General features: G+C 46.3%; 1 protein-coding gene across 3 annotated transcripts in view; it reads left to right on the plus strand.

The window, feature by feature from the left end:
• The window catches only part of LOC140741052 (integrin beta-3-like), a 94,701-nt gene that overhangs the window by 26,552 nt on the left and 42,266 nt on the right, over positions 1-25,883 (plus strand). For all 3 annotated transcript variants that reach the window (XM_073070718.1, XM_073070719.1, XM_073070720.1), the window contains 5 exons: positions 2,944-3,145; positions 11,411-11,663; positions 13,141-13,303; positions 17,892-18,053; positions 18,820-18,915. In XM_073070718.1, the coding sequence (XP_072926819.1) occupies positions 2,944-3,145; positions 11,411-11,663; positions 13,141-13,303; positions 17,892-18,053; positions 18,820-18,915 (876 nt within the window). The remainder of the gene's footprint in view (positions 1-2,943; positions 3,146-11,410; positions 11,664-13,140; positions 13,304-17,891; positions 18,054-18,819; positions 18,916-25,883) is intronic.

A 25,883-nucleotide genomic window follows, 5' to 3' on the forward strand; every position in this document is an offset into this window, starting at 1 on the left:
CAGGAGAGAGGTGGATAGGGCAGAGGGAATATCTATGATAAGGTGAGACCAGGTTCTGTAGGTTAGTGAGGCTGGTTAGGTAGTGATCACGCTGCTTTGTCTATGAGTCACCAACAGTGACCAAAAAAAGCAGTCTACCTTGGACCTCCTGCCGTGAAGCTAACAGAGTATCTACTGTGAGGGTGCTACTTTCCAGACTGTATCAGTAGCAGTCAGTTCTGATGTCAGATTATCCACTGCTAGCAATAACCCAATATTTCTAAACAAACCAAATAATAACAGGCCCTTCAGCCCACAGATTCCATGCTGCTCATCAGTCACTCATTGAAAATAATTCTACATTAATTACATTTTCATGTACTCTCTCCACAGATGCTAACTGATCTGCAACACTGTGTCTGGTATCTCACAGTTACCTCATTAATCTTCCATTCCTTCAGACAGGTCAGCTGTGACTTCCAAAGATTAATTTTCTGTCCTAGGTTGCCAGGAAATTGCACTGCCTCCCTTGGACATTCTTGTGCTCCACCCTATCATGAACATTCTGTGATCTATACTCTTCAGTATCTTGCTTGTGTTTTCACTTTTCCAGCTTAATTTGAAATATTAATTCTGTTTCACTTTCCACAGGTATAGTCTGAGCCACTGACTTTGCCAGTATCTTCTCCTTTTATTCACATTGCTTTGAAATATATATTATGCATTCATTTTAGATAATTTTATTGTCGCACACACAAGGATGCAATGAAATTAATTATGTAACCCTCTGGTTCGGCCCGCATGCATTTGTCTAAGGGGAGACCGCTTCCGGCCCAGCCAAACTTTTATGTGGATGCTACGTGATATGTTGCCCAGCTAGAAATCCATACCACAAAATATCAGTACACCATATGCAATTAAATGATTTAACATTATAATTCTTAATCTGGGTTAGTAAAGAAGACAAAAAGAAAAAGAGCCCATTTTAATGAAACAGTCTATTGTGCATATTGGAGTTCACAATTTTCCATCCATTCCTTCCCCATCAACCTCCAACAAGGGTCGTCGACTCCCAAACCCTCACTCTAAGTCCTCTCCATACTGTGGTCTACCAACTTTCTCCACTCACGTCTTCTCTCTTCATCCCTTGCAGACAAAAAAACTGCAAAACAATTCTCTCAGACCCACAAGAAAGTAACAACATGCCTCTCATTGGATGATGCATATTCCAAAGCCCCGTTAGTTCTAGTCATAACCCAAACATTGCTGCTACAGGGAAACATTACATTAGCAGTGAAACCTTTCAGCGCATTACACTCTCCCCCCACCAAATTTAGTCATGTCCTCATGACATTGAAATAATTTGCCAACTCTTCCTGCAAAACACAAAGTCCAATCCAGGTGCAAAAGGCAGTGACATAGCTCCCCAAAGCAGTAGGGGCCACACTCTGTTCCCCTCTGTAGCTACTGCATCTCATGGGACTATGTGCCCAACATAGCTAACAGACGTTTTGCAGAACTGGCACTTGTCCAGACAAAGTTTTATCCCTTAAATTTTATCCCTTCAGTAGCCTCGCTTCTTGTTCTTCCAAGGTGGACCCAAACACTATGAGGTCGTCCAGATTCACTGATAACTCAGGCAAATTCATATCCCCCACCATCTTCTCCATGACCCGCTGGAGGGTTGCAGGGGCTCCAGATATCCCCTGGCTAAGACTACCCAATCAAACCTCCACCCTGCAATAGTAACTTTGCCAACAACTTTAACAGTACTCAAAAGTCGAATTAACAATTCATGCAGAGTACGAAGATGTACCCCACTCAACATGCACACATTCGTTTCCGGTAACCCCTGTGGATGCACACCACCGCTCCTCCCCAGCAGCATCGATACCAGCACAGGCTTAGACACACAACCCACTGGTTCAGTGCTCAGGGCAATCACACAATGCAGTTGTTCTGAGGTGGGTGAACTGCTGAGCAGAGGTTGGGGCTTTTATTCTTTCTGATAAGTTCCAAAATTCCACCCTATTTCATTAGTAAAAGCTGACAGAACCAACAAAGGCTGATGGCTTCCAAGCAAGAGATCCGCATTTCTGTGACAAAGTAAAATATCCAGTGAAGTGCAAGTCAAAATCTTTCAACTGGCTGGGCATTTCATTGACGAAGAGCAATGATTTAGCCCAAGACTTCTGCAAAATTTTTCACAGCTGAATTTGCTATACTTACTTTCACAAGAAAAGTCAGTTTAATTAAGAGAGAGAAGAAATTGTTGTTTTAGGAGATCTTAAAGGATGCCTGGTTTGAAGAGATGTTGAAGGCACAGGCCATAGTCAATGATTGTTCAACCATCCCAAAGGCAATACTAGTGATTGCTGAGTTATTCTGGAATCTTAATAACGACTCTCTATCCTAAATATCATTAAATAATGGTTCCACCACTCTAAATGATGTTTATGGTTTCTCAGACTGAAGGGGTGTTATGCTGGAGCCTGTTATAATGGGTCCTTCTGGTGATCCAGTATAATGTCTCATTTGAGGATGGAAGTCCAGTGTCATAGACTCAAGTACACAGGAGCAATGAAAAACTCACTTGCAACAGCATCACAGGCACATATCAGCAGTATTTGCAATAAAGATCATAAATTATACACAAGTTAAAAAGAATTTTACAAGAAAGCACACGCTTAAAACAAAAAATGTCCATTTTCATTCAAAATGATCATAGTGTTGCTAAACTGTAGTGATTAGGATTGTGGTGGCTGGTTCAGGAACCAAAAGCGTGGAAGGAAAGTAGCTGTTCTTAAACTTGATAGCGTGGGACTTCAGGTTTTTGTACCTCCTGAGAGAAGGTGGCAAGGATCGGATGGTGATCTTCCACTATTCTAAAGATGTTTTTAATCCTGTCTACTTCAGAGGTTATATTCTTAATCAAATAAATGGGTGTATTGTCTTTTGTTTCAGGATTTTGGAGGAAGCAGTGCTTCACGATGTGACCTGAAGAAGAACTTAATTCAAAAAGGTTGCAGAGAGAATGCGACAGAATTTCCACAAGGCTCTTTCAAAATTCTTCAGAATGTACCTCTGAGTGAGAAAGGCTCGAGTGATAAACCAGATAAAACTGTGCAGTTCACTCCTCAAAAGATTGCCCTCAACCTGCGCCGAGGTATGGAACATGGCCTCTGATTTCTCTGGCTTCCTCTCACTGTTTCTCCTTAGTCACTCGCCTCTAGTGCCCCGTACACAACTGAGCAACTTGTAAAGAAATGGAACTGAGTTTCATTATGTAGTCATTAATAATGGCACCACGGTAGTGTGGCAGTTCGTGCGTGCTATTGCAGCTCAGGGCGTTGGAGTTTGGAGTTCAATTCCAGTGCCGTCTCTAAGGAATTTATACGTCCTTCCCGTGACCACATGGGTTTCCTCTAGGTGCTGCGGTTCCCTCATACAGATCAAAGACCTACCAGTTGGTAGGTGAATTGGTCATTGTAAATTGTCCCGTGATTAGGCGAGGGTTAAATAGTTGGGTTGCTGGGTGGTGCGGCTCGTTGGGGGCGGAAGGGCTTTGTCCACACTGTATCTCTAAATAAAAGTAAATAATATTGTCTATGTTAACTCAATCAACAAAAACAGGTTTCTTCTCTGCTTCTTGTGCATCATATCACAGACAACCATGGAAAGGCCCTTTGGTTTGTGATGTTATGCCAAACTAATTAAGCTAATTAATCCTAATTACACTCATTCCTTCCGCCCACACGTGGTCCATATTCGCCCATTCTCTGCATGTTCATGTGCCAATAAGAACTGATGAAACATCTCTATCATATTTGCCTCCTCCTCTTACCCAGCAGTGGATACCAGGAATGCACCACTGTGTTCTTTAAAAAAAAAACAAAAAGAATTGCCCCAGTTTCTTCCAACTTGAATGGGTCTATTCAATGTTCAAGCTTATAGTGTTATCATCAATCCCGTTCTCTCACTTTACTTCTCTGTGACCCATTCTCTCTCAAGTGCTCATCAATGTACCCTCTTTCCCCCCCCCCCCCCCCCATTCCTCTGACACACAAGAATACTCAGGGTGATTTACAGTTGCCAACAAACCTAAAAATCTGCATGTCGTTAGGGCATGGGATGAAACTGGAGAAACCCAGGTGGTGACAAAGGGAGCACAGGACCACTGAGTATGGGGGGCACAGCACCAATCACAGAGGCTGACTGACACCAGAGTAGGATCTGTATATTTCGTTTAGCCTTCCTGTATACAGTCTGTCAACTGTCCCCAAACAACAGCATCAGCACTTGTTGCCACAAGACCAACGGAGATGGAAGGTGCACTTCAGGAGCAATGCACACCGAAAAAGAAAAGCTGGCACTTTTCATGATCTTGACGTCCTAAGGCACGTTATATCCAACTGCAGGCATCATTCCAACACAAAATTACCAAACTATCTGTTGTTTAAAAGATAAATAAATATTGGCTAGGAAACTGATTCTCCCAATTTTCTTGGAAATAGTGGAATAAAATAATTGGCTAAGACTACCGTGTGAGCTTTGGTTTAGCTTCTTACACAAACTGTGGCACTTTCTGCAGTGTAACCCACTCCCAGTACTGCAGATCAGTCCTGACGTTTGTGCCCTAACACTTAGGAGTAGCATTAGGACTCTCTTATTCTGAGATTCAAAATTCAAGATTGTTTATTGTCAGTACACAAGTTGACAGCGGTTGGAATGACTGTTACTCCAGATCAGATGCAGCAAAAAAAAACAAAGTTAAAGCACAATAGACGAATATATATGAGCAATCTTATAAACATATTGTACAAGTGATGCACCATCAATAACTCTCCGAGACGTGAGGCGAGATATCGGCTTTTATTGACTGGAAGAAAGAACAAGCAGTAATTGACCACCATGCTACATCCTGGAGAATGAGGCCGGGCTCAGGCCCCAATCGCCTTTATACCGGGGTCTGTGGGAGGAGCCACAGGAGCAGTCAGCGGGGGGTCTGTGGGAGGAGCCACAGGAGCAGTCAGCAGGGGTCTGTGGGAGGAGCCACAGAGCAGTCAGCGGGGGTCTGTGGGAGGGAGCCACAGGAGCAGTCAGCGGGGGGTCTGTGGGAGGAGCCACAGGAGCAGTCAGCGGGGGTCTGTGGGAGGAGCCACAGGAGCAGTCAGCGGGGGGTCTGTGGGAGGAGCCACAGGAGCAGTCAGCGGGGGGTCTGTGGGAGGAGCCACAGGAGCAGTCAGCGGGGGGGTCTGTGGGAGGAGCCACAGGAGCAGTCAGCGGGGGGGTCTGTGGGAGGAGCCACAGGAGCAGTCAGCGGGGGGTCTGTGGGAGGAGCCACAGGAGCAGTCAGCGGGGGGTCTGTGGGAGGAGCCACAGGAGCAGTCAGCAGGGGGTCTGTGGGAGGAGCCACAGGAGCAGTCAGCAGGGGGTCTGAGGGAGGAGCCACAGGAGGAGTCAGCAGGGGTCTGTGGGAGGAGTCAGCAGGGTCTGTGGGAGGAGTCACAGGAGCAGTCAGCAGGGGTCTGTGGGAGGAGCCACAGGAGCAGTCAGCAGGGGACTGTGGGAGGAGCCACAGGAGCAGTCAGCAGGGGGTCTGTGGGAGGAGCCACAGGAGGAGTCAGCAGGGGGTCTGTGGGAGGAGCCACAGGAGCTGTCAGCAGGGTCTGTGGGGAGGAGCCACAGGAGCAGTCAGCGGGGGGTCTGTGGGAGGAGCCACAGGAGCTGTCAGCGGGGGTCTGTGGGAGGAGCCACAGGAGCAGTCAGCGGGGGTCTGTGGGAGGAGCCACAGGAGCAGTCAGCAGGGGGTCTGTGGGAGGAGCCACAGGAGCAGTCAGCGGGGGGTCTGTGGGAGGAGCCACAGGAGCAGTCAGCGGGGGGTCTGTGGGAGGAGCCACAGGAGCAGTCAGCGGGGGTCTGTGGGAGGAGCCACAGGAGCAGTCAGCGGGGGGTCTGTGGGAGGAGCCACAGAGCAGTCAGCGGGGGGTCTGTGGGAGGAGCCACAGGAGCAGTCAGCGGGGGGTCTGTGGGAGGAGCCACAGGAGCAGTCAGCGGGGGGTCTGTGGGAGGAGCCACAGGAGCAGTCAGCGGGGGGGTCTGTGGGAGAGCCACAGGAGCAGTCAGCGGGGGGTCTGTGGGAGGAGCCACAGGAGCAGTCAGCGGGGGGTCTGTGGGAGGAGCCACAGGAGCAGTCAGCGGGGGGGTCTGTGGGAGGAGCCACAGGAGCAGTCAGCGGGGGGTCTGTGGGAGGAGCCACAGGAGCAGTCAGCGGGGGGTCTGTGGGAGGAGCCACAGGAGCAGTCAGCGGGGGGTCTGTGGGAGGAGCCACAGGAGCAGTCAGCGGGGGGTCTGTGGGAGGAGCCACAGGAGCAGTCAGCGGGGGGGTCTGTGGGAGGAGCCACAGGAGCAGTCAGCGGGGGGTCTGTGGGAGGAGCCACAGGAGCAGTCAGCGGGGGGGGTCAGTGGGAGGAGCCACAGGAGCAGTCAGCGGGGGGGTCTGTGGGAGGAGCCACAGGAGCAGTCAGCGGGGGTCTGTGGGAGGAGCCACAGGAGCAGTCAGCGGGGGTCTGTGGGAGGAGCCCACAGGAGCAGTCAGCGGGGGGTCTGTGGGAGGAGCCACAGGAGCAGTCAGCGGGGGGTCTGTGGGAGGAGCCACAGTAGCAGTCAGTGGGGGGTCTGTGGGAGGAGCCACAGGAGCAGTCAGCGGGGGGTCTGTGGAGGAGCCACAGGAGCAGTCAGCAAGGGGTCTGTGGGAGGAGCCACAGGAGCAGTCAGCAGGGGTCTGTGGGAGGAGCCAGAGGAGCAGTCAGCAGGGGTCTGTGGGAGGAGCCACAGGAGCAGTCAGCAAGGGGTCTGTGGGAGGAGCCACAGGAGCAGTCAGCAGGGGTCTGTGGGAGGAGCCAGAGGAGCAGTCAGCAGGGGTCTGTGGGAGGAGCCAGAGGAGCAGTCAGCAGGGGTCTGTGGGAGGAGCCACAGGAGCAGTCAGCAGGGGGGTCTGTGGGAGGAGCCACAGGAGCAGTCAGCAGGGGTCTGTGGGAGGAGCCAGAGGAGCAGTCAGCAGGGGGGTCTGTGGGAGGAGCCACAGGAGCAGTCAGCGGGGGGGGGGGGGGGGGGGGGGGCGTGTCCAGACAGGTATATGTAGTTCACCACAACAAATAACTGCTGTGTGGTCCTACATAAGATTAGCTTGTATACAAGACTGCTTGCACGTACATAAAGTGACGCTAAGTGCAGGAGTATCTAAAGTTCAAAGTAACTTCTGAACATAAGGTGACTATGGCAGGGAATGATAAAGTGATAAGGTGATTCATGACATGAGCAACTCTTGTAGGTACCAGCAGGATATATGAAAACACAATAGAACAGTAACTGAGTCAGTGTCAACAATCTATCTACCTCTGCCTTAAAAATATTCAAAAACTCTTTGAGGAGAGGAATGATAAAGAGTCAGCATCCTCTGGGAAAATAAATAAATTAATACCCTCACTTTTAAACAGCAAGTTGTCCCACATGAGGAATACTCCTCTCTACAAACTCCCTGTCAAGACTCTTCTGCATCTTGTATGTTTCACTGTTCTAAATTGCAGTAGATACAAGCCCAGCCAATCCTATCTTTCCTCAGAAGAAAACTCATCAAGTTTGTCCATTAAGTCTCGCAGATCTGTAACCAACATATTAACATCTTTCCTTAATAAGGAATGATGCAAATTCAGTCCAGATATGAGCACACTACTGCCCTGTACAACTGAAGCGTTAGCTCCTTCCGTTTGTATTCTTCTGCCTTCTAGGAGAAGATACAAGGCCTTGTAAGTTCAGAAGAGCAGCTTCTTCCATATTGTTATCAGGCTTCTGAATCAACCACCTGTGGTGAACTACATATACCCGTCTGGACACGCCCCCCCCGCTGACTGCTCCTGTGGCTCCTCCCACAGACATAAAGGCGATTGAGGCCTGAGCCCAGCCCTCAGTCTCCCGGATGTAGCATGCTGGTCAATTGCTGCTTGTTCTTTCTTCCAGTCAATAAGTCTGCACCACCACACTGTGCACCATTCTGCTGTTACGTGCTCATTGCTCTATTTATGATTACATTGTGTGTTGTTTATCCTGTGAGCTTCATGTGAGCAAGGAAAAATTTCATTGTACCTTGGTGTATGTGCCAAAAACTAAATAAATATTCAATTCCCCTTGCGATGAATAACATTCTGAATTTCTTACTGTAGCTGCATACTTCCCTTTAGCAAATCATGCACTAAGACACCCTCAGCATCTCGGAATTCTACAAGTTTCATCATTAAGATGATATGTTTCTCTGTTCAGTTTTCCCTTCGAAATGGACAATTTCACATTATACCCCATTTACCAAATCTTTGCCCAGTGACTTAACCTGTCTTTGTATCTTTGTGGCCTCCTGACATCCATTTCTCAACTTGCTTTCCAACCCTATTGTGTACTCAGCAAATTTGTCATCATTCAGGTAATTTATATAAGTGACTCCAGTGACGACATCTTGCCAACTGGAAGAAGAAGACCGTTTATGTCAGCTCTGTTTCCTGTTAGGCAGTCCATGATAAAGTGTTACTTTCTACCCTGTGAACTTCTGTTTTCCACAATAACCTTTGATACGGCATTTTATCAAATGCCTTCTGGAAATCTGCTTTAACAGTTCAAACTAGTTTTATCTTGTACTCCAATTTTTCTCCATAATTAATCTTTTAGTCATTCTTTGCCATTTTGTAAATGTATCCATGTTTCAGACCATCCACCCATCTTTGCACGATTGTTTTTTTTCTTTAGATTTAACCTTTTCTTTACCTTTTCAGTTAACAAGAGATGTGGGTTTTCCGCCTGGAAACTTTTCTTCTTTCTTGTTGGAATGTATCTAGTCTGTACTCCAAGAGAATCCATTTAAATGTCTACCACTACATTTCAAACGAATGATCCTTCAATCTGATTTGTCAATCCAAATTTTATAAAGACATAGTGGGAAAGAGCTAAACTAAAAACTCAAATTAGATCTGTGTCACATAATCTTACCATAATACTTAAATAAGCAGCATTCCAGGCAGCAGAAGTGAAGACAGGGTCAAGTTGGCAAGTTGTTTCCATTTTTGAGGCATTAACCTTTACTCCAGCAGGTCAGCACTGACCAGAATGAATTGTGGGGCAGGTGTGAGGGGCAAGGATGGTCTGTTCCTGTTCCTATTTTCTGCTTTTTTAATTCATCTTGCTTATACAAACCAGTGAGGATATGCTGCAGCTAATCCTGAGACCCAGAGAACTAAATAGAAGCACATTGTACTCTTGAAGAGTGGCTATGGGGTTTCCCTTCCTCCACCATTGGTGCTGCCCTCACCCGCATCTCCTCTGTTTTCAAAACATCCAGGCTCACCCCACCTTCCCACCGCCTTTACAGTGACAGAGTTCTTCTTGTCCACACCTACCATCCCATGAGCCTCCACATCCAAAAGACATTATTCTCTGCAACTTTTGCCATCTTCAATGGATCCTAGCACCAAACACATCTTGACCACCCCCCTGCTGTCCCCTTTCCACAGGAATCATTCCTTTGACCATTCTTCCCTCCCCACTAATCTCCCTCCCAGCACTTATCCCCAGAAGCGACAGAAATGCTACACCTGGCCATTTACCTGCTCTCTTACCTCCATTCAGGGCCACAAAACAGTCCTTCCGGGTGAGGCAACGCCTCACCTGCAAATCTGTTTGAGTCTTTTAGGACGTGGGAGAAAACTGGAGCACCGAGAGGAAACTCTCTTCTGAAGGGCTAGCAGCCACTGATGTATAGAAAAGTTGCACAAACTCCTAGACATAAATAAACAGCCCTTGTCAGTGGTACTGATTGAAAGAAATTTATTTGTAGGAATAACCTCACACTTCTTTACTTTGTAATCTACTTGCCACATGGTTGCCCACTCTGTTACTCTATTTGTATCCTGTCTGGTGGCACAGAGCCATTTGAAGAGCTGATTTACAGTGCCAGAAGCCCTGGTTCAATCCTGGCTTCAGGCACTGCCTGTTCTCCCTGTGACCACATGGGTTTCCTCTCACATTGCAAAGGCATGCAATTGACCACTTGTGAATTGTTCCTAGCATGTCCCCGAGTGTCTAGAAAAATCTGGGAGGAGATTGGGGTGTGGAGAAATTTTTAAAACTCAGATTAACATAAATTAAAGTAAATGGGTCGTTTATGGTCTGTATGGACTCTGGATTGTACAGTGTCCCTCTATCATTACCACCACAACCTATCTGAATGGGTGATGTGGGTCCTTAATGATGGATGTCACCATTTGAAGACGTTCTTAATGCTGGGGAGGCTGGCGCCCACAATGGAGCTGGCTGAGTTTACAACTTTCTGCAGCTTGTTTTCAATCCTGAGCAGTGGCCCCTCCGTACCAGACGGTGATGCAGCAAGTTTGAATGCTTTCCACGGTACATCTGTAGAAATTTACAAGAGTCTTTGATGATATACCAATTCATCTCAAACTCCTAATGAAATATAGCCACTGTACAGACATTCCTGTGCCAAACATCACTTTATGGATATACAATCGATGTATCAGCTGTATTTATTGTTTTTTATTATTATGTTCTTTATTTTATTGTGTTTTTTTTTGTGCTGCACCAGATCCGGAGTAATAATTATTTCATTCTCCTTTACACTTGTGTGCTGGAAATGACATTAAACAATCTTCAATCTCTGTAACTCTCTGACCATCCAGCCCATGCTCTCTTCTCGCTGCTGCCATCTGGAAGAAGGTACAGGAGCCTCAGGACTCACACCACTAGGTTCAGGAACAGTTATTACCCCTCAACCATCAGGCTCTCGAACCAGAAGCTATATTTAACTTCACTCACCCCATCACTGAACTGTTCCCACAGCCTCTGGACTCACTTTCTTTCTTTTTCAATCTTTTTATTATTATTATTATTATTATTATTAATATCAACATGATAAGATTAATACATAGATAGTGGGATTACAAACTTACAAATTTAAACTGAACATAAAAGGATACACAAGCAATAGTTACAATATAGTTAAATCTTCCCAAATCATGAATGATACAAATATTTCACTCACTTTCAAGGATTCTTCATCTCATGTTCTCAATACCTAGTGCTGATTTATTTATTATTATTTTTTTCTTGTGTTTTCACAGTTTGTTGTCCGCTTGTCTATCCTGCTGGATGCGGTCTTTCATTGGTTCTATTGTGTTACTGTGAATGCCCACATGAAAATGAATCTCAGCATTGAGTATGGTGGCATATACTTAGTTTGATAATAAATTTACTTTGAACTTTCCAAACCATCTGTAAAGTATCTGCAAGTTATACCCAGTATTGGATAGAGTTTGTTGGGGATAGCGACTCTAGTGTTTTACAATGCTTTCTCCTTTGCCACCTCTTGCAGGGGAATCCAAGTCGTTCACCGTGTATGCACGGCAGGTCGAAGACTATCCTGTTGACATCTACTACCTGATGGATGTCTCTTACTCCCAGAGGGACGATTTGAAAACCATCCAGAAGCTTGGCACAGAGGTGGCCGCAGAGATGGCCAAGAAGACCAGCAACCTGCAGCTTGGCTTTGGTGTTTTTGTGGACAAACCCATGTCACCGTACATCCATATGACATTAGAGGAGGAAATCAAAAACCCTTGTCTCAGGTAAGGAAAGAAAAGCTAGCCTTTATATGCAAACTTACGAGGGGTGATTGATGAGTTCATGGACTAAGGTAGAAGGAGTCAATTTTAGAAAACATAGCACACTTATTTTTCAACATAGTTCCCCCCCCCCCCCCTACATTTACACACTTAGTCCAGCGGTCGTGGAGCATACGGATCTTGGACCTCCAGAAAGTGTCCACAGCAGGGGTGATTGATAATTTTGTGGCCTAATGTAGAAGGAGATGAGTTATACAGCTCTCGTTACATGCCAATGCAGTTCAACTCTTTGAGTGACTATGCAGAAAATTTGAAGTTAATAACTCATCAATTAATAGCTTATCAGGAGTGATTGATGTTCATAGCCTAAGGTAGAAGGAGATGAGTTATTATCTTCAAACTTTCTGCATAATCACTCAAAGAGTTGACCTGCACGTGAATGTAATGCGAGCTGTATAACTCATCTCCTTCTACCTTAGGCCACGAACTTATCAATCAGCCCTCGTAGGATTTGCCAAAGCATTCTTCAGTTGTTAAAATATTTATGAGATGTATTGTAAGTCAAAAGAGAGTTCCCCAACCAAGGTCGTAGATCTTGAATGTGGAGAAGGGTTCTGCCTCTGCCAGTCCCAGAGGCCCACCCCCCACCTGAGGGAACAAAATTCCTCTTCTCCCCAGGTGGGATTTGAAGTTGTGTCCCTGGGACAAGTAGTCCAGTCTTTGGCTGCTACTCCAATAACTTAACCACTGCACTAGCAGAAAGAGAGATGGAGGGGGAGGAGGGAGAGACTGGGGAGAGAGAGAGGGGGGAGAAGGAAGGAAAGAGGGAGGGGAGAGAGGGAGAGGCTGTTTGATTAAGCATTCTTTGTTGGTTACATAATGCATTGTGGGCTATGTGTGAAGGGGGGAGAGAGAGGGGGGTAGGGAGAGATGGGCGAGAGAGAGACAAACACATGCAAGTTAAGAGTCTGGCAGAAAGGCACATACACACGCAGACATTGACACACAGCAAGCGAGACAATTGAGGAGAGAGAGGGTGTGGTAAACCATGTATACCTGTCTGGAAACGCCCCTCTGCTGACTGCTCCTGTGGCTCCTCCCACAGACCCCGGTATAAAGGTGATTGTATCACTGCTCCTCCCACTGTCCAGGGCAGTCATCCAGCATGGATGTGCTCTGTTTTACTGCTAATAAAAGCCTTTCAGTATTTACTCTACTTCCAGTCTTTTGGAGTTATTGATGGTGCATCAGAGGGACACACAGAAAAACAGACAGACAGACTCAGACTCAGTAATATTTTGTAAAAAGCATTTGGATATTGACTTTAAATTGAAGGATATGCAGAGCTGGTGAGAAAGAGAGGGGTGCATTATTCAAAGACCAGGTATGGGCAAGAGGTGTATGCCTGCTTCTACACTCTAATTCTGAGTTTAAGTTGTGATCCAAACTCATTGAGATGATTCTGAATTTTGTTTTCTAGTCTCGGAAGTACATGCATCCCTCTGTTTGGATTTAAAAATGTGTTGAAACTCACAGAAGAGGTGAGCAGGTTTAATGAAGAAGTGACCAAACAGCAGGTTTCACGGAACCGTGACACACCTGAGGGTGGAATGGATGCCGTGCTCCAGGTCTCGGTGTGCAAGGTGAGTGGAACAAGATTCTCCCCGTACATTTGGAACTTTCACTGAAGTGCACGATGTAGTGAAGCACCGACATCTCCAAGTCTCTGGAAGTAGATATCATACTTCCTTAAAATAGAGGAGAAGTTCAGTTGGTCCATTGAATCCATGTCCACTCACATGGTAATCCCACCATAACCCCAACAAATCCCTCACTCCATCCATTCTTCTATGAAGTATTCTCTCACATGCCCAGCTATCCACCTGCTTGCTACTCACCGGTATGCAGGGTAAATTACAGCACTCAATCAACTGCAACGTCTTTCAAATGCGGAGGAAGTGTGAAAATATTGTGTTCAGTTCTGGTTACCTCATTATAGGAAGGATGTGAAAGTTTTAGAGAAGGTGCAAAGGAGATCGGGGCACGACTGCGCAAGCACGTGGACATCAGCCAGTGAGAACAGCAACAGGAGTTTAAAAAGAGACAGCTTTATAGATCAGGCGAAGGAACAGGAAGGCTTTGGCTCAATGGGGCTTTGGTGATGATGGGTTGAGGTGAGGTAGGTCGCCTGTGTAGAATAGAAAAAGGAAGTATGTCTGTGAGGCCGGTGTTCTGTGCTCGGTGTCAGATGTGGGATGACCAGGAGACTCCCAGCCTCCCGGATGTCCACATCTGCGCCAGGTGTGTTGAGCTGCAGCTCCTTAGGGACCGGGTTAGGGAACTGGAGATGCAGCTCGATGACCTTCGCCTGGTCAGGGAGAGTGAGGAGATGATAGAGAGGAGTTACAGGCAGGTGGTCACTCTGGGGCCTCGGGAGACAGATAAGTGGGTAACAGTCAAGAGAGGAAAGGACAAGAGGCTGATACAAGAGAGTACCCTAGTGGCTGTCCCCCTTAACAATAAGTACTCCTGTTTGAGTACTGTTGGAGGGGACAGCCTACCTGGGGGAAGCAACAGTGGTCGCACCTCTGGCACAGAGTCTGGCCCTGTGGCTCAGAAGGGTAGGGAAAGGAGAGGATGGCAGCAGTAATAGGGGACTCTATAGTTAGGGGGTCAGACAGGCGATTCTGTGGACGCAGGAAAGAAACACAGATGGTAGTTTGCCTCCCAGGTGCCAGGGTCCGGGATGTTTCAGATCGCATCCACAATATCCTGCAGTGGGAGGGAGAACAGCCAGAGGTTGTGGTACATATTGGTACCAATGACATAGTTAGGAAAAGGGGGGAGGTCCTGAAAACAGACTACAGGGAGTTAGGAAGGAAGTTGAGGAGCAGGACCGCGAAGGTAGTAATCTCAAGATTACTGCCTGTGCCACATGACAGTGAGTATAGGAATAGAGTGAGGTGGAGGATAAATGTGTGGCTGAGGGATTGGAGCAGGGGACAGGGATTCAGATTTCTGGATCATTGGGACTTCCTTTGGGGCAGGAGTGACCTGTACAAAAAGAACGGGTTGCACTTGAATCCCAGGGGGACCAACATCCTGGCGGGGAAGTTTGCAAAGGCTATTGGGGAGAGTTTAAACTAGAATTGCTGGGGGGTGGGAACTGAACTGAAGAGGCGGAGGAAGAGGCTGTTGGCTCACAAATAGAGAAAGCTTGGAGACAGTGCAAAAGGGAGGATAGGCAGGTGATAGAGAAGGGATAGGCTCAGACCGATGGTTTGAGATGTGTCTATTTTAATGCAAGGAGTATTATGAACAAAGCGGATGAGCTTAGAGCATGAATCAGTACTTGGACCTATGATGTTGTGGCCATTACAGAGACTTAGATGGCTCAGGGGCAGGAATGGTTACATCAAGTGCCAGGCTTTAGATGTTTCAGAAAGGACCGGGAGAGAGGCAAAAGAGGTGGGGGCGTGGCACTGCTGATCAGAGATAGTGTCACGGCTCCAGAAAAGGAGGAGTCATGGAGGGATTGTCTACTGAGTCTCTGTGGGTGGAAGTTATGAACAGGAAGTGGTCAATAACTCTACTGGGTGTTTTTATACTCCACCCAATATCTGTGGGATTGAGTTTAGGAGCCGAGAGGTAATGTTGCAGCTCTGTAGGACCCTGGTCAGACCCCACTTGGAGTACTGTGCTCAGTTCTGGTCACCTCACTACAGGAAGGATGTGGAAGCCATAGAAAGGGTGCAGAGGAGATTTACAAGGACGTTGCCTGGATTGGGGAGCATGCCTTATGAGAATAGGGTGAGTGAACTCAGCCTTTTCTCCTTGGAGCGACAGAGGATGAGAGGTGACCCGATAGAGGTGTATAAGATTATGAGAGGCATTGATCATGTGTGTAGTCAGAGGCTTTTTCCCAGAGCTGAAATGGCTAACATGAGAGGGCACAGTTTTAAGGTGCTGGGGAGTAGGGACAGAGGAGATGTCAGGGGTACGTTTTTTACACAGTGGTGAGTGCGTGGAATGGGCTGCCGGCGACGGTGGTAGAGGTGGATATGGTAGGTTCTTTTAAGAGACTCCTGGATAGATATATGGAGCTTAGAAAATTAGAGGGCTATGGGTAACCCTGAGGCTCCATGTGCCACCTAGGCACTAAGGGTTCAGACAACGATGGGTAACCCTAGGTAATTTCTAAGGTAAGGACATGTTTGGCACAGCATTGTGAGCTGAAGGGCCTGTATTGTGCTGTAGGGTTTCTATGTTTCTGTGTCCTCTGTTCTATTTACCAGAGTGCTGCCTGCATTAGAAAGCACATCTTATGAGGAAAGGGAATTCCTCTTTGGAGCAACGGAGGATAAGAAGTGTACAAGATAAGAGGCATAGATCAAGTAGACAGCTAGAGACTTTTTCTCAGGGTAGAAATTACTAATACGAGAGTACATCAGTTCAAGGTGATTGGAGGAAAATATGGGGGGGGGGGGATGTCAGAAGTCAGATTTTCAAACAGAGTGGCAGTTGCTGCCAGAGTTGGTAGAGGTAGAGGCACATATTTAAAGGACATTTAAAAGACTCTTAGATAGGTACATGAATGAAAAAAGAAATGGAGGGCTATGTAGGAGAAGGGTTAGATAGATCTTAGAGTAGGTTGTATAATGTATATATACTGTGATAATAAATGTACTTTGAACTGGTTCAGTTTGGATGGTAGCACGTCATTTTGTAGTTACCATTTTGCTTTGTGAGTTTTATTTTTACAACTACAATGTATTCAGAATCTGCTAAAATGGAACAGTGAAGGCAAGCAAGAGGAAATCTGCAGACGTTGGAAACCCAAGCAACACACACAAAATGCTGAAGGAACTCCGCAGGCCAGGCAGCATCCATAGAAAAGAGTATAGTTGATGGTTCAGGGCCAAGACCCTGCTTTCTCTGTATAGCTTGGACTTTAGACACAACTCTGAGTCATGTCGTCTGCAGAAATTCTCTGATGACTCAGCAATAGTCGGGTGTATAAAGGGAGGATGGGAGAATGAATACAGGGCCCTAGTGGAGGACTTTAACAGATGGTGCAATTCTGAATCATCTGTAGCTCAACATTAGTAAGACAAAGGAAATGATGATGGACTTTAGGAAGACTAAGTCTACACTGCTTTCTGTTACTATTGATGGTGAGAACGAGGATGTGGTGAGGACCTACAAGTACCTGGGTGTGCACCTGGATGACAAACTTGAGTGGAACACAAATACAGAGAAAAAGCAGGATCTCCCAGTGGCCACACACTTTAATTCCACGTCCCATTCCCATTCTGATATGTCTATCCATGGCCTCCTCTACTGTCAAAATGAATCCAAACTCAGGTTGGAGGAACAACACCTTATATACCGGCTGGGTAGCCTCCAACCTGATGGCATGAACATTGACTTCTCTAACTTCCGTTAATGCCCCTCCTCCCCTTCTTACCCCATCCCTGACATATTTAGTTGTTTGCCTGTTCTCCATCTCCCTCTGGTGCTTCCCCTCCCCGCCCCCTTTCTTTCACCTGAGGCCTCCCGTCCCATGATCCTTTCCCTCCTCCAGCTCTGTATCACTTTCGCCAATCACCTTTCCAGCTCTTAGCTTCATCCCACCCCCTCCGGTCTTCTCCTATTATTTCGCATCTACCCCTCCCCCCACTACTTTCAAATCTCTTACTATCTTTCCTTTCAGTTAGTCCTGACGAAGGGTCTCGGCCCGAAACGTCGACAGTGCTTCTCCCTATAGATGCTGCCTGGCCTGCTGTGTTCCACCAGCATTTTGTGTGTGTTGTTGTTTGAATTTCCAGCATCTGCAGATTTCCTCGTGTTTGCTCTGCATGCCACCTTAGCTGAACAGAGGAGCACTTTTAGTAATAGACTAAGATAACTGTGCTGCTCCAAAGAGCGCGAAATGAGGTCATTCTTACCCTCGGCTATTAGGCTCTATAATAAGTCAACCTATAGCCAGGGAAGTGATGAACCCCTCCTCTCAGACTGTTTGTGGTATCTTATTTTTAATTCTTTCTACTTCTAATCTAATATTTGTATATCTGTGCACTGTAATGCTAGTGTGACACTGTAATTTCCTTTTGGATTAATAATTATCTATCTTCATCAGGACTGGAGTATAAAACAGCGAAGGCATTTTGTTTGCAGAGTTTCGCCCAATATTCCTTTGGAAAGCTCTAACATACCTCTCCTTTGCTGCAGGAGGAGATTGGCTGGCGCCAAGAGGCCACCCACATGCTGGTGTTTGTCACCGACGCCACCTCGCACTTGGCTCTGGATGCGAGGCTGGCTGGTATCGTGCAACCCAATGATGGGCAGTGCCACATGGGTCAAAACCATGAGTACGAGGCCTCAACGACCCAGGTACGTTGGCAGGGGAACGTGACTCTGGTGGTGTGACACGATGGGACGTAAAGTCACCCAGGCTTGAGGGGTGCGGAAAAGATTGGCGGGAATGTTGCGTGGCTGGAGGGCTTAAAGTATATGGAGAGACTGGATAGGCTGGTACTGTTCTCTCTGGAACAAAGGAGGATAGATAGTGACTTGTTAGGGGGGTATAAAATCATGAGAAGGCAGGGACAAGACAGGTTGCCACCATCTTTTTCCCAGAATAGGGCGTCTTAAATTAAAAGGGGAGATTTAATGGGGACCTGAAGGGTAAGTTTTTCACACAGAGTGGTGGTATGAGATTGCAGAGGAGGTGGTATCGACAGGTTCAATTACAATGTTTAAAAATTACTTGGACACGTACATAAATAGGAAATATTTGGAGGGATGTGGACCACATGCAGGCAAAGGGGATTAAGGTAGGTAGGAAGCTTAGTTGGCATAGATGAGTAGGGCCAAAGTGCCTGTCCCTGAACAGGCTCAGCCGGTGTGGAACTAAGTTCCTTGTTTCCTATTGCAATTTTTGTCTGAGAGTGGTCAGTTTCTGCACTGTAAGTACACATCAAAAGAACTGCAGATGCTGGAAATACAAAATAATACAGAAACTGCTGGAAACACTCGGCAATTCCAAAATGAGTTTGATATGAAGATTAAATTATAATTAAGGCAGCACTAAATGTTAACTTTAGCAGAGTTTCAAAGGCACAGTCTTTTACTTCTGTTCTCCCTGTTTATTTTGCAGGATTACCCATCACTTGCTCTGCTGACTGAAAAGCTCACAGAAAATAACATCAACCTCATCTTTGCTGTAACTGATCGAGTCACTGACATATACCGGGTAGGCATCAGAGAGCTGAAAGAGCTTCTATAAGCCAGAGACAACACACCTTGAGTTTGTGGAGCTATGACTATATCATAGACTTCTTAATGGGTTCACTACCTGTTTCCTACCACAGAATGAAAAGCTGACAGATCAGAGGAGCAGCTAGCACTGAAATGAATTCCAACTCTCAAGGAATCCAAGCAAGCCTACTTTGTAACAACACAAAAGGCCCTGGAGGAACTCAGCAAGCCAGACGGCATCTGTGGAGGGAAACAGTCAATGTTTCAGGTCAAAACTCCTCACCTAGACTGACCTACCAATGGTTGGAGCCAGAGAACTGAAAGTTATTGAGAGAAGGATCCTGACCCAAGATGTCAATTGTCCATTTCCCTCCACAGATGCTGTCTGACCTGCTGAGTTCTTCCAGTTCCTTGTGTGTCGCTGCAGATTCCAGCATCTGCAGTCTCTTGTGTCCTTAAGCCCAATGTGTAAATTGGCCCGGTTTTATCTTGTCACCTTGGTTTATCCTGGTTTAAAACTGTAGAGCATGGAAACAGACCTTTGGCAGACCATTCCCTTCTGACCATTTACACTCATCGTTCACTAATCCCATTTCATTCTCCCTCCCTTCCCATCAGCTCTCCCCAAATTCTTCCATTCACACAGTCATTAATTCTGCTTCACTATTTACTATCCTTGGATAAAAATTCTTGAGTCTCACCAGTGTCCTCAGACTCCCTGTCAAGAAACTACGTAAGTTCCATCTATGGGTAAAGCTGAAGCAACCCTCAGCTTTTCAGCTAAAGCTGCCCTCGGTGTGTGTGTGCGTGGTTACAATTAACCACTGCTGGCCACATGACCAGTTCAGAAAGTTTACTCTTGTACTCATCATTGCTGTTTACATTCTCCTGAGCATGATTGCCAAAGACACACTGGGAGAGCTTTACAGTATTATCAGCTCTTTGCAAAACAACCATCTGAACAATTTCTTCATATTTGCAAGAGACTTCAATCATGCTGGACATTTTACCCAAATTCCACCAACGTGTCACCATGGTCATGAGAGGGACAAACAGACTGGACCATGTTTATACAAACAGACATGGTACTCACAAAGCAATCTCACACTCTCATCTTGGTCTCTCTGACCACATCTCCATAATGTTAATCCCAGCATACTGACTGCTGCTGAAGATGGAGAAACCATTCAAGAGGACCATCACTGTATGGTCTAAATGAAGCCATCTCTAAGCTTCAGGGCTGTTTTGAACGGACTAACTGGCAGATGTTTAAGGATGGAGTAGATACAGACCTTGAGAAATATCACTCCTCTGTCACTGGCTGTATCAACAAGTGTGTAAATGATGCTGGTACCTCAAGAACAGTCATCTCATGGCCTAGCCCAAAGCCCTAGCTGAACGCAGATGTGCACTTCCTACTAAAAGCCCAGGAAGTTGCCTTCAAGTCTGGTGACAGAACAGCCAGGAGAAACCTCATCTTAGGAATCAAGAGGGTAAGGACTGCTTACACTCAAAAATTCAGGTACACCTGTCCGATAATGATTCCCAATGTATGTGGTTGGTCATCAAGATCATTACTGACTGTGCAAGGAAAAGCAGCATCGACTGTACCTGTGACGCCTCCCTCCCCGACAATCTAAACAACTTTTATGCACACCTCAAGGCATGCAACACAATCCTGGCATGAAAACCGCCCCTCTCCCAGGTGAGTAGCCACTGTCTGTCACAGCACCTGGTGTGAGAAGGACTCTGCAGAGAGTCAATCGCTCTGTGGTGGTGGGCCAGTCAACATCCCAGGCCGACTACTCAGGGAGTGTGCACACCAGCTCACTGACATCTTCATGGACATCTTCAACATTTCACTCATCCAGGCTGCTGTCCCCATATGCTTCAAATCAGCCACCATCATCCTTGTACAAAGTATTCTACACCTTCAGAGCTAAATGACTACCACCTGATAGCACTGACACCAATCATCAGGAATTGCTTTGAATGGCTATTACTGACAGAACCGCTCTACCACAGATACCAGAGTATTTGTCATGCACCTGAACCTGACACACCCGGAAGAACAAGGACACGCGTCAGAATGCTGTTTCTGGATTTCATTCTGGCATACAAAAACTATTGTCCCACAGATGTTAGTAAACAAACTCCTACTTCACGGTCTAAACACATCACTGTGCAACTAGGTGTTCCTAACCGACAGACCTCAGAGAGTCAGGATACACAACTGTTCCGCTCTCCCCATCACTTTCAATATGGGTGCACCCCCAGGGCTGTGTGCTGAGCCCACTGCTCACACTCTGATCACACGTGACTGCGCGGCCAAACACACAAATAATCACATTGTCGAGTTTGCCGATGACACAGCAGAGGTGGGGCTCACCACGGACAACAATGAAATGGCCTACAAAGAGGAGGTGGAAGAGCTTGAGGCCTAGTGCCAGGCAAACAGCCGCTTCTTCAATGCCAACAAGACTAAGGAGATACCGGTTATCAACTTCAGGAGAACTCGCGCCACTCAAACCCATCTTTACATCGGCGGCAAAGCAGTGGAAACTGTGAGCAGTTACAGACTCAAGGGAATGCACATCTCGCACAACCTCTCATGGCCCTAGACCTTCTACACAGTCAAGAAAGCTCACCAATGCCTCTACTTTGCACCAGTTTTCTCTGAGTTGGACAATCTGTGTCAGGACTGCGTAAAAAGAGCTACCTTTTAATCAGGAGGACAATCAAAATTTCAAAGGCCAAGTTTCTCCACAGTTTCTCTGAGTTGAGGAGTGACCAATCAGCAAGGGGGATTGACTAGAAAGGGCCAATATGAATAAGCAGAGTGTCCATTAATCTGGAGTGGCTCTGGCTCATCAGGTTTAGGCCAGATTAGTTTTAGGTGATGTTGAATATCTTGGAAGCTATTCTCACTCTGTTCTTATTTGTTCATTCCCCATCCAGTCTCCCAGATAAACACATCTGCACCAGGGGCACCGAGCTGCAGCTCCTGAGAGAACGTATTATGGAACTGGAGCTGCAGCTCGATGACCTTTGACTCATACGGGAGAATGAGGAGGTGATGGATAGGAGCAACAGGGAGGGTGCAGGAGACAGTTAACTGGGTGACTGGCAGGAGAAGGAGGGGAAATGCACAGCCAGTGTACACATGTGGCTGTTCACCTCAATAATAAGTGTACAACTTTAGGTACTATTGAGGGGGAGGACCTACCGGGGGAGCCACAGTTCCCAGCTCTCTGGCACTGAGTCTGGTGCTGTGACTCAGAAGAGCAAAGAGGTGAAGAGAACTGCAGTGTTGATAGGAGATTCCTCAGTCAGAGGGACAGAGACGAGGTTCTTTGGGCGCGATACAGACACCCAGATGGTATGTTACCTCCCTGGTGGCAGGGATGTCTTAGATCATGTCCATGGCAATCTCAAGGGCAAGGGTGAGCAGCCAGGTGTGTTGGTACATATTGGCACCAATGACGTGGGTGGGTTACATGGTTGGCACAACGTTGTGGGCCGAAGAGCCTGTAATGTGCTGTAGATTTCTGTGTTCTATATTCTATATAGACAAGATCAAGAGGTCCTGAAGAGGAATTTTAGGGGTCCAGGTAGAAAGCTGGGAAAGAGGACCTCCAAGGTAGTAATCTCTGGATTGCCACCTGTGCCATGTGACATTGAAGGTTAGGATGATTTGGCAGATGAATCCGTGGCTGAGGAACAGGTGCAGCGTGCTGGGGTTCGGAATTATGGATCATTGGGAGAAGGTATGAACTCTCCAAAAGGGACAGGTTACACCTGAATCCGAAGGGGCTCAATATTCTTGCAGGCAGGTTGGCTAGAGTTGTTTTGGTGGGTTTAAACTAATTTGGCAGGGGAGGAGTGTGGACCAGAGTGAAAGTGTTGAGGATGAGGTACTGGGTTTACAAACAGAGGCAATGTGTAGTTAGGAGAGGCTGTTGATAGGGCAAAATTACAATCAACAGGATGAGTTGCAACATTAGAGGCAGACAAAATCAGAAAGGGTGAATGAAGGACCTAAGGTGCTATATTTGACTGCGTGCAGTATACGGAATAAGGTAGATGAACTTGGAGCACAGTTGCAGATTGCCAGGTATGATGTTGTGGGCGTCACTGAATCATGGCTGAAAGAGGATTATAGCTGGGAGTTGAATGTCAAAGGATGCACATTGTATCAAAAGGATTGGCGGGAAGGCAGAAGTGTGGCACTGCTCTGTTGGTAAAAAGTGAAATCAAATCATTAGAAAGAGGTGACATGGTGTCAGAAGGTGTTGACTCGTGGATATAGCTAAGGAACTTCAAGGGTAAAAAGATCCTGATGTGAGTTGTACACAGATCCCCAAACAGTAGTAAGGATAAGGTCTACAAATTACAATGGGAGATCAAAAATGCATGCCAAATTCATGGGGGATTTCAATATGCAGGTAAATTGGGAAAATCAGGTTGGTGCTTGATTCTAAGACGGGGAATTTCTAGAATGCCTATAAGATGGCTTTTTAGAGCAGCTCGTGGTTGACCCACTAGGGGATCAGCTATTCTGGATTGGATGTCGTGCAATGAGCCAGAATTGATTAGCAAGCTTGAGGTAAAAGAACCCTAATAATCGAAGCCTGTACCTGACTGGAAGCCAGAGAGTTTATTTATCATACATGCTGGGAGAGCACTGGATTCTTTTTCAAAGTTGTGAATGTTCACAGACATTTCCTTACTTCAGGAACCTTTGTAGTTTCCAATGAGTTTAACTATGTTGGGAGGATTACATCTCAGACTGGGTGAAATTAATAATATCATAAGACCAGAAAATATAGGAGCAGAAGTAGGCCCATCAATTTATGTACTGTTTCAATTTGTCTCTATGCCCTTGAAAATCCAATGCTGAGAGTGTTCTTGGAAATCTCAAGAACCTGAAATGGGAATTATTAGAGCAGGAGTTCCCAACCTTTCTTATGCCATGAACCAATACTATTAAGCAGGGGTTCGTGGACCCCAGGTTGGGAACCCCTGTATTAGAGGGACACTTACATCCCTGGAGGCCAAAACTTAACTTGTCTGGGACAATTTTATACACTATGCAACATGAAAATCGGTTCTTCAGCCCATCAAGTCTGTGCTGACCATATATATTAAACCTACATTAATACCATTTATTAATCTCTCCATCAACTCCTGCCAGTTTCCGTGATGCACCTGCACACTAGGGTCAAGGTGCAGTGGCCTATCAGTCCACAAGTCTTTGGCATGGGAGAAACCAGAGTATCCCGAGGAAACACTTGCAGTCACAGGGAGAACGTGCAGACGCCACACAGACAGCACCACAGGTCAGGATTGAACCTGGGAGGCTGCAGCTCTACAAGCCATACCACCGTGTCACCTAGTTCTTTGGCTCACTCAAAGCTCAGCAGCAACCAAGATTCAGAGTGTTTAATGTCATTTCCAGTACACGAGTATAAAGGAGAACAAAATAATTGCTAGTCTGGATGCAATGCAGCACAAAAAAAAACAGCAAAAGATGAGGAACACAATAATAAAATAGCACAATAAATATAATACATAAGATAGATTGATCTTATGTCTATAAAGTGACATTAGGCACAGGAGTGTCTGTATACAAGGTGACTGACAGGAAATGATTAAGTAGTGGTGGTTGGGGGTGTGGACATGTGGGTTAGTGGATGGAGGTGTTGATCAGCCTTACTGCTTGGGGAAAGTAACTGTTTTGAGTCTGGTGGTTCTGGCATGGATGTTACGTAGCCTCCTCCCTGATGGGAGTGGGACAAACAGTCCCTGAGAAGGGTGGGTGGGATCCCTCATGATGTTACTGGCGGGCAGGCTGGTGCCAATGTTGCTTTGGGTAGTTTTGACTACCCGTTGTAGAAACTTCCTGTCCGCCACATTGCAGTTTCTGTACAATGGAATGAAGCAGCTTGTTAGGATGCCCTCTACTGTGCATCTGTAGAATGATGTGCATTGTCCAGCTCTCCTCAGCCTCCTCAGAAAGCAGAGACCAGGAGACCATAATAAGACCTTAGGAACAGAATTAGGCCTTTTGGCCCATCGAGTCTGCTCCAACTTTTCATCATGACTGATGAAATATTCTTCTCAGCCCCAGTCTCTGGCCTTCCCCCTGTATCCCTTCATGCCCTGAGCAATCAAGAATCGATCAACCTCTGTCTTAAATATGCATAATGACTTGGCCTCCACAGCTGCCTGTGGCAACAAATTCCACAGAGTCACCATTCTCTGGCTAAAGAAATTCATTCTTGTCTCATTTCTAAAATGACACCCCTTTCTTCTGAGGCTATGTCCTCTGCTCTTGGACTCTCCCACCATCCTCTCCACATCCACTTTATCAAGGCCTTTCACCATTCAATAGGTTTCAATGAGGTCACCCCTCATTCTTCCAAATTCTGGTGAATTCAGGCCCAGAGCCATCAAACACTTTTCATTTGACAAGCCATTCAAACCTGGAATCATTTTCATGAACCTCCTTTGAACCCTTTCCAGTTTTAGCACATCCTTTCTAAGATAAGGGGTCTAAAACTGCTCACAATGCACCAAGAGGGGCCTCACTTTTATAAAGTCTCAACATTACATCCTTGCTTTTTATATTCTAGTCCTCTTGATATAAATGCTAAAATTGCATTTGTCTTCCTCACCGCAGACTTAATCTGCAAATTAACCTTTAGGGAATCCTGCACAAGGATTTCCAAGTCCCTTTGCACCTCTTTTTTTTGTATTCTCTCTCCATTTAGAAAATAGAAAGCCCTTCCATTTCTTCTACCAAAGTGCATGGACATTCACTTCCTGACACTCTATCCCATCTGTCATTTCTTTAACCATTCTCCTAATCTGTCAAAGTCCTTCTGCAGCCTCCCTAGTTCCTCAAAACTACCTGACCCTCCACCTATCTTCGTATAAGCTGCAGACTTTGCAACAAAACCA

The sequence above is a fragment of the Hemitrygon akajei genome, chromosome 18 (genome assembly GCF_048418815.1).
Source record: "Hemitrygon akajei chromosome 18, sHemAka1.3, whole genome shotgun sequence".
Classification (NCBI taxonomy): domain Eukaryota; kingdom Metazoa; phylum Chordata; class Chondrichthyes; order Myliobatiformes; family Dasyatidae; genus Hemitrygon; species Hemitrygon akajei.